This window comes from Cryptotermes secundus, unplaced genomic scaffold (genome assembly GCF_002891405.2).
Source record: "Cryptotermes secundus unplaced genomic scaffold, Csec_1.0 scaffold508, whole genome shotgun sequence".
In the NCBI taxonomy this organism is placed as follows: Eukaryota; Metazoa; Arthropoda; class Insecta; order Blattodea; family Kalotermitidae; genus Cryptotermes; species Cryptotermes secundus.
In genome coordinates, this window is record NW_019733326.1 from 1205053 (window position 1) to 1217520 (window position 12468).

Consider the following 12468-nt stretch of genomic DNA (forward strand, 5'->3'; position numbering starts at 1 on the left):
TGGGTGAGGAAACTGCTATCTTTCTGTGTTAATGTTTAGTTGTTGATATATGGTTCCCGTAGCATGTGTGTCTGTAACAAGTGTAATTCTTCTATTAGAATTTATGTTTGAGAAGTTTTTTTTTGTGGGGGCGGTTATAATTTTACTTGTTCACTTGTTTACTTGTTTGTGTCCTTACATCCCTTCTTGCTGTGTTATGCACTCAGTTGTATTATGTTACTTTTTTGGTGTTTACTATTGTAGGGTAATTATTGTTTTCTGCTAATGTGTTCACCAACATTCTGCTCTGAATTAGTAGTTGTTCAAAAAATGTTGGTCTAAATGGTAACAGAGACACTGTGTAGTAATGCAGCTAGCTGATTGGTCTCTTTCCCCATCAATTTGTCTCTCAAAGCATGTTCATCTACTACTTGCATGTTCTCACAGTCCAGGTCTCTGTGTATGACTTTAAGCTTTCACAGTGATTGTATGCAGTGAATTCTTGGGTGATGACCAGTGTCAGTATGGAGCTGGTATCCAACTTTTGTGGCTGCGTGCTGTATTTGTATCCACAGTAAAGAACATGTTAAATGGGTGTAAGTGTGTGTGCCCATGACTGGAGATAGAAACGGTCTCCAAAATATTGGCCTGGCTGATCACTAGAGAAGACTTCATTGCAGAACTAATTTTGTTTACTTAGTGCCATGTTTTCACCCAAATCTCTGAACGTTGAATAATAATTATTGTTGTTATAGTTACTGTGGGGAATGCAGTAATGTAGCTGGAAGATTGTGGGTTTGATTCCAGATGAGCTCATTGGATTTTTCAATTGACCTAATCCTTCCACACTGATATCAGTGTGTTATACACCATCGTCAGAATCCTATAGTAACTACTAATCCTTTCAGCCACACTGTGGCCCTGGGGTCGACTCAGCCTCTATCCAAAATGAGTATCAGGAACCTTCCTGGGGGTAAAGGGCGGCCGGCTGGTGCATAAGGCTGACAACCTCACTGCCATATATGAGCCAATTGTCTAGAAAATGTGGGAGCCTCGATGTCTTACAAGCCTTTGGGCCTTCATGGCCTATTACAGGGATAGCTTTACCTTTTATTATAGTTATTGTTTGGAAGACTTAGGATTAAATTTTTCCAAGTTGTTTGGTACAGAAATATTCCTGCATCATTTGTGTGTTCCTTTTATGATACATGCAGAACTATATTATATACCGTGACCCCAAAGTTACATTTAGTGTTTGGTGCTGTTGGCATGGCAGGGAGCTGATTGAGAAGTCGATGAAGGAGACAGCCAAGTACCAGGACAACTTTGAAGTGTACATCCAGACGCTCATCTCACAAGCACTTGATTCCAATTTCCTCACTGAGATATTCCAAGAACAAGGTAATTGTCTCTCATCACACTTAGAGATACAACCCATCACCACCATTTTTAAGTGGTAATCTTTTTAATAATCTGTACTCTTCACCAAGTATTAATTTGATAAAGTCAGTATTTTCGTAAGGTTCTTATCGTACAGTGTGGAAAGTTTTTGAGTTAAATGTCAATTTGGATAAGCGTGTGGTTGTGCAAGAACGACAGAAGGTATGAAGAAATTCGTTAATTATAAAATTGAGGCAGAGAGTTTTGAATACTTATGAAGTAAAGTGACAGATGGAAGGATTACAAAAACTAAGAAATGCAGGAAAGATTTTCCAGTTGGTTTGGGATATGCTTTCAAAATGGGAACTAATGCTAAAGGTAGGAGATATATGCTAAATGTTTAGAACATGAAAAGTAAAGGGAAAGCACCCAAGAGGAAGACCAACATCAAGATGAGAACAGCAAGTTAGGAAAGATGTCACACAGCAGGGAGGGTCAACATGGGAGGAATTGGTGGATGAGGAGGAGGAGATTTGGGAAGACAGAGGTGATGGAGATGTCTGGTTTTTGAGCATGTCACATCAAGTGAAAACATCTAAAAAAGAACAACAAAACTAAGGAACATGAAATGGACAGGGAATTTTAGATAATGGTGAATCCTTCAGACAGCACAGCAAGTGAAGGGGAAAGTGAAAGTGAGGTTCCCAGTTAAACACATGACGGTGGTGTCACTCACACTGTCTTGGATATTCCTGCAAGTTATCACCCTTCACAGAAAATACACAACTGAAGCAGATCACGTGAACTAACAGTCTCTGTGTCAAGTCAGGTCAACAGTGCAGCAGAGTGTGCAGCCCTATACAGAGCACGTGAGCAAACCAGTTTCTGTGCCAAGTCATGTCGACAGTGCAGCAGTGTGTGTGCAGTCCTACACAGAGCACGTGAGTAAACCAGTCTCTGTGCCAAGTCAGGTAGACAGTGCAGCAGTGTGCAGCCCTATACAGGGCACGTGAACAAACCAGTCTCTGTGCCAAGTCAGGTCGACAGTGCAGCAGTGTGTGCAGTCCTACACAGAGCACGTGAGAAAACCAGTCTCTGTGCCAAGTCAGGTCAACAGTGCAGCAGTGTGTGCCGCCCTACACAGAGCATGTGAGCAAACCAGTCTCTGTGCAAAGTCAGGTCATCAGTGCAGCAGTGTGTGCAGTCCTACACAGAGCACGTGAGCAAACCAGTCTCTGTACCAAGTCATGTCGACAAGGCAGCAGTGTGTGCAGCCCTACACAGAGCACGTGAGCAAACCAGTCTCTGTACCAAGTCATGTCGACAAGGCAGCAGTGTGTGCAGCCCTACACAGAGCACGTGAGCAAACCAGTCTCTGTACCAAGTCATGTCGACAAGGCAGCAGTGTGTGCAGCCCTACACAGAGCACGTGAGCAAACCAGTCTCTGTGCCAAATCAGGTTGACAGTGCAGCAGTGTGCAGCCCTAGACAGAGCACATGAACAGACCAGTCTCTTTGCCAAGTCAGGTTGACAGTACAGCAGTGTGCAGCCCTACACAGAGCACATGAACAGACCAGTCTCTGTGCTAAGTCAGGTTGACAGTGCAGCAGTGTGCAGCCCTATACAGAGCACTTGAACAAACCAGTCTCTGTGCCAAGTCAGGTCAACAGTGCAGCAGTGTGTGCAGTCCTACACAGAGCACATGAGCAAACCAGTCTCTGTGCCATGTCAGGTTGACAGTGCAGCAGTGTGCAGCCCTACACAGAGCAGGTGAACAGACCAGTCCCTGTGCCAAGTCAGGTCAACAGTGCAGCAATATGTGCAGCCATCAATCACTGTTCTTAACTTGGATCCCTGTGACTACCAGAAATGGAGAAATTTTGGGCCTAATGTTTATCTCAGGGATGAAAAAGCCTCATGTAAAAATGTACTAGATTCTGGATCCTGTTTTTGGAACAGCTGCATTTTCGTAATAAGCGAGCCATTACAGATTTCAGAGCATGTTGTTCTTGCATTTTGGCTACAACTGTATGCACCAGCACAGTACAGATGAACTGTGCAATGTACAACCAGCTCTACGAATTTTGACACACAAATTTTCAAATACACCCCATGAAAAGAAATTAAACTAGGCAAAGGATTATTAGGTCAGTCACAGTGGCCATGTGGTCTAAGGCATGGATGTCTGTGTCTGTTTATTCTATGTGCTGTCCTGCGTGCAGGTAGCAGCCTTGCAGTGACCTGATCTCATGGCCAAGAATTCCTGTTGACTGTGAAAAGATTAAGAAATGAAAAAGTGGTGAAGGTCCAACAAAGGGCTGTAGAGCCATAGATAGAAAGTAATGTTAGCCCAGAGGAACCGGTTGCAATTTCAAGTATACAGCTCAGAATGTGTGACATTATAATGAGAATGGTGTGTGAATCTGCAAGAAGGTACATCTGTGATGGAAATGATTTAACACTGAACAGCACACTTTTTTACCTCATCCATATCTTGGACAAGAATATGAAATGTGGACATTTAGTACAGTAATGTAAAAATCCATGGAAACAGCTGCATGAGAAGGGCACAGCTACTTCTGGAACACACGAAACAAGGACCTCCATATGGATTTGAAGGAAGACCTAAATTCAGTGGAATCTTTGTGTAATGTTCCTCAATTTAAGATTTTGTCATCATTTAGTGTTGATGAATTTCACCAGTACCAGGATAATAATCCCCGTGTTCATTGATCTGCATTTAAGATTTTCCTGTTTAGTGCTGAAATCTACTGGTCCCAGAAGAAATCTGGAAAACACGTTTTATGCATTAATGTAGGAGAGATGACAATTGAGCGCAATGGAGCTATGTTACTGCTGTCATAGATGGATAAACGAATCATAAACACACTCTTTGCTGTTTGGTCTGATGTGATGGTTCAAGTCACCTGGGCTGGTAGCAGAGTTACTGGAAGTGAAAGCGTTAGTATTATCTTCCTGTCACCTGAGTGGCCTTTTCCTTCCTTCCCATTTCCTCCCATGTGTGCTTTCCTGTCTGTCTCATTATTTCTGAAACCATAAAATTTGTGGGCAAGGAAGCAGTTCCCTCACATTGTGGTTCTGTTTTTGCAAAGATAGTAATGACAACAACAACGAATACATTGAGGAAGTTTGTGTGCTCTGTTACGGATTACCATTTTAATTCGTGTTGTATAACTGCATATGTTGATGAACTTCCATTATTTACTTATTCTTTAATGTTCACAGATGATTATTTCCTATCAAATGTGAAGACAGTGGATGATGTCACTGAGGAGAGGAAGCGACGGTTACTTGGAGTAGCTCAGTGGAAGGCGGGACTTCAGACCAGTGTTGGTACCTGGCCGTGCTTCAATGTCATCACTGATCTGCCTGCAGATGAGAAGCAGGAGAAACTATGCGCTGCGTGTGACAAGTCGCAGGTTTCTGTTAGGGTCCAGATGTATGGGCAACCTTATAATTCCACCACCCTTGAAGGGTGCCAACCTGATCCAAAAGTTGCCAATCAGAAGGTGAGTAAATTTGTTGCAGTAATATATTGGTGTTTGTGCTTTAAAACTTTGTGATCTTTTTATACAGTGTTAATTAATTATAGTGAAACTTCATTTATATGTTCTCACAGCATACATTTTGCCATGATTTACCTCTTTTTTAGTCCCATTATTGCCCCAGCTTTTTAGTTGTTTTAGTTCCTGCAAAATGTAAATAATTTCACTTGAATTTCCTAGGTTTAATGCTTTTGTTCATGCGTGCAGGCATCATGGAAGATTTTGATTTTTGTTAAGTTAGCCATTATTGTTTAATTTGTTAGCTGAGTCTGCATCATAAATTGCTCTTGTTTTATTTCAAATCATTTGTCTGATAAGGCATGATGGGCACACAAAAGGAAAGAAAACCATATCCAGGAATGTTATATTTTAGCGTCTTGTTGCACTGATTCACGTTCATGATGTGTATTTGTACCAATACAATGCACGCAGTCACAAGGGAAGGACACGACACAGGACACAATATACACAAGAATATAGGAAGAGTACTCCCATAGGAGAGGATTGACGTAACTCGCGAATTTGAAGTGCGACGTATAGATGATAAATCTTGAAAAGTTTGAATATATAAACTTTATTATTATACATGACATATATACATTTTAATCATTTTATAAAGGAAACATGATTGCATACAGTGCAGTGGTTTGACGTAAATAAAACCACACCTGAAGATGGCACATTAGTGCTGAAACATGTAGTGAAGAGAAAGGTGAAATTGTGTGTACCGTAAGACGGTTGGTACAAATACACATCATGAACGTATATCCAGGAAACTCAACACGCCACATGACATTGATAAACACATGTAGACTTGTATTTCCCTCGCAAAGATTAGTAGTACATAATATCATCTGTGAAGATAGTAGTCAAGAACTGTTATGTCATCCAAATTTGAAAAAAATTAAACAGATTCTGCACTTCACAAATTATTTTATTTCTTACTGTGATACTGTGTGTTTTTAGTTTATGGGAATTTTATGCTGTAAAAATGTTGAAAGCCTTTACTTTTTGATTTATCTACATTATTTGCCGATCATTTCAGTTAATGGCTAATATTCAGTCATCACAATGCAAATTGTGTCTGTAAATGACTGCTGCAACGATTCATCATGTTCTCGCACATGGACCACTATTTGTCTTATATTGCTGGAATGCTTTTAAGTGACAGCTCTTAGAACTGTGAATAAAATAATGTGTAACGTCTGATCAAGTGTATCTGTGTGAAAAGATGAATTTCAAACTCTGGGTCAAAATAACTGCAGTTTTCTCTCATCCTCATTTTGTGGGAAGGAGAGCAACTGCAGCTAGTATTGAATTTGTTCTACCTATCATGGGTTTATTGCAGGAGTAGAGGATTATGAAACATTTGGTATACAATGTTTTTCTCTTGACAGTAACAGGAAGGTTTCTTTTTCACAACAAGGGATCATCTTGAAGGGTGAAGTCAAAAGAGGAGGCAGGATGGACAACTGTGTTGTACAATTGTTGTGTATCTGCACATTATCCACCATCCTGTTCTTATTTAAAACACACAGTGTTTTGGGGACTGGATCCTGTCTTCATATTCAGGTGGAATGAACTCAGTCGACAGAGCTAGTCCCTGTCTGATATTGGTCTTGACCACTCATCCTTGACTGTTATCTAGGGCAGTGGTTCTCAACCTTTGTGAGACTACAGCCCAGTAAATTCTTTTTTTTATAAGAAAAGGACCTGGTATAATCGATGCCAGGACCCAGTACTGGACTGCGGCCCTGTCGTTGAGAAACGCTGATCTAGAGCATGTAATTATCAGCAGGCTTCTGATAATCTTATAGGTAACATTGTTCAGCAGAAAACATTTCATTACATCCAATACGACAGCACCAAAATCTAAATTATATAGACATGTTTAAATAGAAGTGAAGTGACTGCATGTAGTATGATGATAAGGAGAACAAGTAAAATGTGCTGTTACATGTTCCAGAGATTCTTCGGGTAGAAGCAATCCCTTAGAAATCCTTCTAGAAGAATATCAAAATGGCGATATTCTGAGAATTCATATGCTTTTATGTAGTGCCAGCATCTCAGTTGAGCACACTGAAAATGTGCATTTAACGACAATTACGTGCCATATTGCGTATGTTGTTGTCCCCCTAATTGGAGGACTGTGCATGAGTGGACAGATCACTCAGATTATTGATTTCAACTTTATTAAGGGAATATTTCTTTTATTGAAGACTGAAAAGAGAAAAAGTTTGAAATGCTTTTGATATTCCCATAAGATTATGTTTGATACGTAAAGTTTCATGCATTTTGACATTTAATAATGTTAAAGTTCATGAATGCTTGGAAGAATTTTGTCATGTAGATTCTGTTGGAAACAAAAAATCTAAATTTCTTACATTAATGGAATTTGTCTTGTAAGGTGCAAAGGTACCAGATATGAGGTGTAACAGAGAATGATGTTTATTCAGTTGAGGGATATGTCTCTAGATGTTCTTATGCCTGTCTCTTTCCTCATTTCCTTGTAGCTTCTGTTGTTAAAGCCCCCTGTGTATTGTTTCAGGACTTCCTGTTATGCAGTGTATGTGTGGGACGAGTGGAGCTCTATAACAAGGTAGCCCACCAGAAATACCTAATGTATATAGAATGTGCCAAGCGGGTAGCAGAGAAACGTTCCAGTGATCCCTACAAGGACACTACCATTATACTCAATGAGCTGTTGGCTGATGAAGCCTGGCTCAATCAGGTTTGTATATGCGCATAATGTTAAGAAGACTTTCTTCAGTTATAATGTACTTTATACCAGTGTTGTCTGTCATCATGGCAAATTTAAGAGTTGGTTCTGCTTTGGCTTCAGGTTGCTACTGTACTGACAGATTTTGTATTTTTTATTTTGAGAGATCAAGTCAAATGCAGAACCCTTTAAATACAAGGTTTCTAAGCTAGTGCAGTAACCTGTGTAAATGTATTAACTTTTTTTTTTCTGTATCCTGTTGTGTATCTGTATCAGGGGCATAATTATGGGTCATCTACACAGCAGTTGATTGTAAACCTGTATTTAGTATTTGGGTTTATTTTCATGTTTCGATCTACAGAGATGATCATGTGGTTTTGTGAATATACGAGGAGTGTTACATATATAATGCCTCCTATTTTTTTTTTAATGACAACTACAACAGATACAGAAAGCATAATAACACAGTTAAATAGAGTAAGATTTTGGCTACTTAACAGTTTTTTTCCACATAATAACCACCATTCATTATGCACTTTTGCCATCGATGAACAAGAGCCTGTATGCTGTGCCTGTAAAAGTCTGCGCCAGCAGAGGCTAGTCACTTTCTTACAGCTGCAATGACAGCATCGTTGTCTGGAAAATGTTGCCCACGTAGTCCATCTTTCATAGGCCCAAAGAGATGGAAGTCTGAAGGTGCTAAATCGGGGCTATAAGGTGGAAGTGGTAGGGCAGCCCACCCAAACTTTGCAATGTGCGCAGTGGTCACCAAACTGGTATGGGGGTCTAGCGTTATTGTGTTGTAAGCGAAAGGTTGTCTGCTTCTCTGGCCTGACTCGGGAAATGCGGGCTTTCAGCTTAGTCAGCGTCATCTTGTAGCGTTCAGAATTGACAGTCTCACCAGGCTCCAGGTAATTGAACAAAACCACACCCTGCCTATCCCAAAAGACCATGCACATCACTTTCCCTGCCGATGGCTGTGTCTTGAACTTCTTTTCTCTTGGAGAATACGGATGTCGCCACTCCATGGACTGTCTTTTGGATTCCGGCTCGTGGTGACACCATGTCTCATCTCTGGTGACGATGCTGTCCAGAAACTTGTCACTTTCAGCCTCAAACTGGTGCAACAGGTCCTGACAGACTTCCATTCGATGAGTTTTGTGGTCCTGTGTAAACATCTGCGGGACACACCTGGAACAAACTTTGTGATAATCCAGTTTCCCCAACATCGTTTCCAATGCATTACAGCCGATATTAAGCCATGCACACTGTTCTCTGGTCATTATCCGCCGATCTGTACGGATGAGCTGATCAAGGTGCTGTTCATTGTGAGGAGTGGCAGCTGAGCAGTGATGCCCAGGGCGTGGTTTGTCATTCACTTCACTTTTGCCACTGTTGAAACGCACTACCCACCGCCTCACTGTGCTGACATCCATTGTATCATCTCCGTACACCTTTAGCAAGTGTCGATGGATGTCAGTGGGTGCAGTTTGTTCGGCAGTGAGAAATTCAGTAACACATCTCTGTTTCATATGCACTTCTATGTCAGACGCCATTTTGGTAGACTGCTCTGCTGTCGCTATCTGTCGCACAACAACCAAACTAATAGTACATTGGCAGGAATGTTCGATCTTTACTACAACACCACCAGCATCCAGCTCAGACGTTACAGATTAACACAAAATACATATGGATCCATTTTCTACATTTACCAGTAATATCGTAATCTGAATTTTAATTTTTTTTAGTGTGGGATGTTTTGAATAATATATGCTAGTTGTACCAATAATCATCAGCACAGCAGTGAGTGAGTGATATATCACTAGTTACTTATTTTGAGACTGCATCATGCTTCAGTCATATTGCCCATTATCAGATGATATGTGTGACGTATTGCGCTATGGAGGACATCCCCTGCCCCGCCAGCAGTGATGTAACAACATCGGAGCGCTGTCATTACTACGGTAACATGCCAGTCAACACTCCGCCCCCGTCCCCCGTGGTTGCTATGCAGCAATAAACCACTCTTGGCAGCGTTGCCCAGCAACACCTGTAAACGCGACTAGGCAACAAGGAAGCGAGGAGTTTTCCCATTGTCTGGCTGAGGGTTTATAAGAAGTTAGTTAAAATGTAGCAGCCGCTGAAGACAGTTGAATTATAGCAGCAGTCGCAGGGAAGAAGACCCGAACACGTGGTTGGAAGATTTGATGTGGTAAATTTTGATACTGCTGAGGGCAGTAATTGTGAGATTGTAAATTGTGTGATTGTGAGAGCGAATATGCAATAAATTTACTTTATCAAATAAGTCATGAAGTTACTTGTGTGACATATACATATATATATATATATATATGTGTGTATACATTTACAAATGAAATTGTACATTAATCAACTCCTATATTACTGGAACATTCTCTTTGAAGAAACTGGATCTGTTTCTGAAATGAGGTTTTAAGGTGTATTGTAAATTATGTGTGTGCGTGCCTACACACACACACACACACACACACGTACCCTATGTGAGAATACAATTATTATTGTTAAAGGAGAAAAAATGTGAGAATACAATTATTATTATTATTATTATTATTAAAGGAGAAAAAATGTAAAAGGTAAAATTGTGTATGTGCTTAATTCATTAATTAATCACCATAGCATATAAATGTTTGAGGAAGTGGAGGCATAGCTTCACCATGCACCCTGGCTGCTTTGCCCCAGGGAAAGAACCTCTTGATGCCCATTGGATAGGAGGCTGGGTGCTCCCCAGAGCCAATGTGGATGCTGTGGAGAAAAGAAAAATCTAGCACCAGCCAGGAACTGAACCCCAGCCGTCCGGCACGTGGATTGTCACTATAATTGAGCTATCCCAGCTCTGAAAGAATTGTTATTACAGGTTTTAAATATTGGACCTCTGCTGGTATACTGATATATTGGGTTTTTGGACTTCATCCATCGTCCTGGTTTTTAAGATAACTAATAAAAACATGACGTTTCGGAAACTGGATCTGTTTCCGTACTCAGGTGAAGGAAAACACCTGTTCTGTTGGGTTCGTTAGAAAGAGCTAGCCTCAATCACTGGTCCAGTGATTGAGGCTAGCTCAGAATCCTATAGTAACTACTCTGCTGGTATAGTATGTGAAGGTAATGATGATATTTGAGTATGTAATGTTGGGATTCGTGTACATTATCCTCTTTACGTTGGAGGTCTATTTTTTGAGGACATGATACTGACTGTTGTATATGGTTGAAATAGTAACAACAGATCATAAAATGATGATGGTTAAACCAAGTGTAGGCCGTGCCATAGCTCAAGCAGTTAGTTGCTGGCTTCCCACTGTGGCGGCCCGGGTTCAATCCTGGGTCTGGTCAAGTGGGATTTGTGGTGGACAAAGTGGCAACGGGGCAGGTTTTCTCTGAGTACTTCGGTTTCCCCTGCCAATCTTCATTCCACCAATTGCTCTACAATCACCCTCACCTCTCATCTGGGGCTGGTACAATAGGCTAGAAGTGGTCGCCGTACAAGGGACTTAGTCCCACCCCACTAGCAAGAAAAAGAACCAGTTGTGTGTTTTTATTGTATACCATGACATGTTGACTGAAAGACAGCTGATGGTATGCAATGACTGGTAAATGATGCCAACACAGTGTTTTCTATGTGACACACATCATTTTATGTGCTGTATATACCAAGGCTGTGTAACCAGACCAGACAGCCAGTGAGAGCTGGCAATAGCCAGTCAGTGGACAGTCATGGCTAGAAGGCCATGAGTTACAGGTGAGACTCTATAGTTGGAGTAATGAGATGGTTATTTGCCAGGTGGTAAGGACAGAAGAAGAGGACATTGTTGGGATCTGTTGCCAGGCAACAGCTGATGAAGACAAACTGAGAAGACTTAGTGTGTTCTGTAGTGAGAAGTTGGATGCGTGAATTTGCTAGAGCGCTATGGTTACTTGAGTCAAGATTTATGTGTTCGGTAAATCCAAATGCCAAATCAGACTCCGTGTCTAATCACTGACATGTGACAGTACTTTGTAATTGGTGGATATTGCAAGATGTTTTTTTTAATGTCTCATGGCTGTAGTTTTGATCTAGAAAGCAATATATATATTTACAGGATATTGTATCTGAATTTGTAAAATACATTAACCTGGCTGTTAATTTTCTTTACTTATGTATATCATAGGTGTGGTTGTTGTTATAGCGTGCTGTGATGTTTGATGTAAACTAATTAGTGACTAATGGTGTATTAAGATCTGTTAACCATTTTATTCTCACACGTGGGTGTGCATGCATGTGTGCGAGTGTATAATTTAAGACACCTTAAAACCTCAGATGAATCTGGTTGTCAGTAAGGAATCTTGCAATAACATCAGAAACCGTTAAAAAAATATATATATATTTTTTGTTGTTGTAAATTTTATACCTCTTGGTGGCTGTGAGTACAACTGAAATTTGTCATGGACTTGAAAAGAAACTGGTGATATATTCATCAATTAATTGCAGTGTAGATGGTTATTAATACAATTTTATTAACACAGATCAGAATGCAGAGACCAATGGTTATGGTCCCAGTAGCCTAGTGTTTGAAAGGTTTCTGGGTCAAACCCAACCATTGCTGTTAATCGAAAAATTAAAATATATTGTCGCGTATCGGGCGTATATCGCGACAAGTAACTTCACGCCGTATTTTGTATAGCGAATTTTATTTCACATTCGCACTTACAATCGCCCAAATTACAGATTTACGGTTACTGCTATCTGCAGTATCACAATTAGTACACTCCAAATGCCAGAATACAACTGACTAGTTGCTGGCTAACTT

At 40.6% G+C, this 12468-nt stretch overlaps 1 protein-coding gene across 11 annotated transcripts in view; it reads left to right on the forward strand.

The window, feature by feature from the left end:
• LOC111867990 (protein split ends) overlaps positions 1-12468 on the forward strand; it is a 67405-nt gene that overhangs the window by 49953 nt on the left and 4984 nt on the right. For 9 of the 11 annotated variants that reach the window (XM_023858290.2, XM_023858300.2, XM_023858299.2 and 6 more), the window contains 3 exons: positions 1247-1380; positions 4607-4890; positions 7475-7657. In XM_023858290.2, the coding sequence (XP_023714058.1) occupies positions 1247-1380; positions 4607-4890; positions 7475-7657 (601 nt within the window). The remainder of the gene's footprint in view (positions 1-1246; positions 1381-4606; positions 4891-7474; positions 7658-12468) is intronic. The other 2 variants (XM_023858297.2, XM_023858301.2) reach the window with 1 other exon arrangement.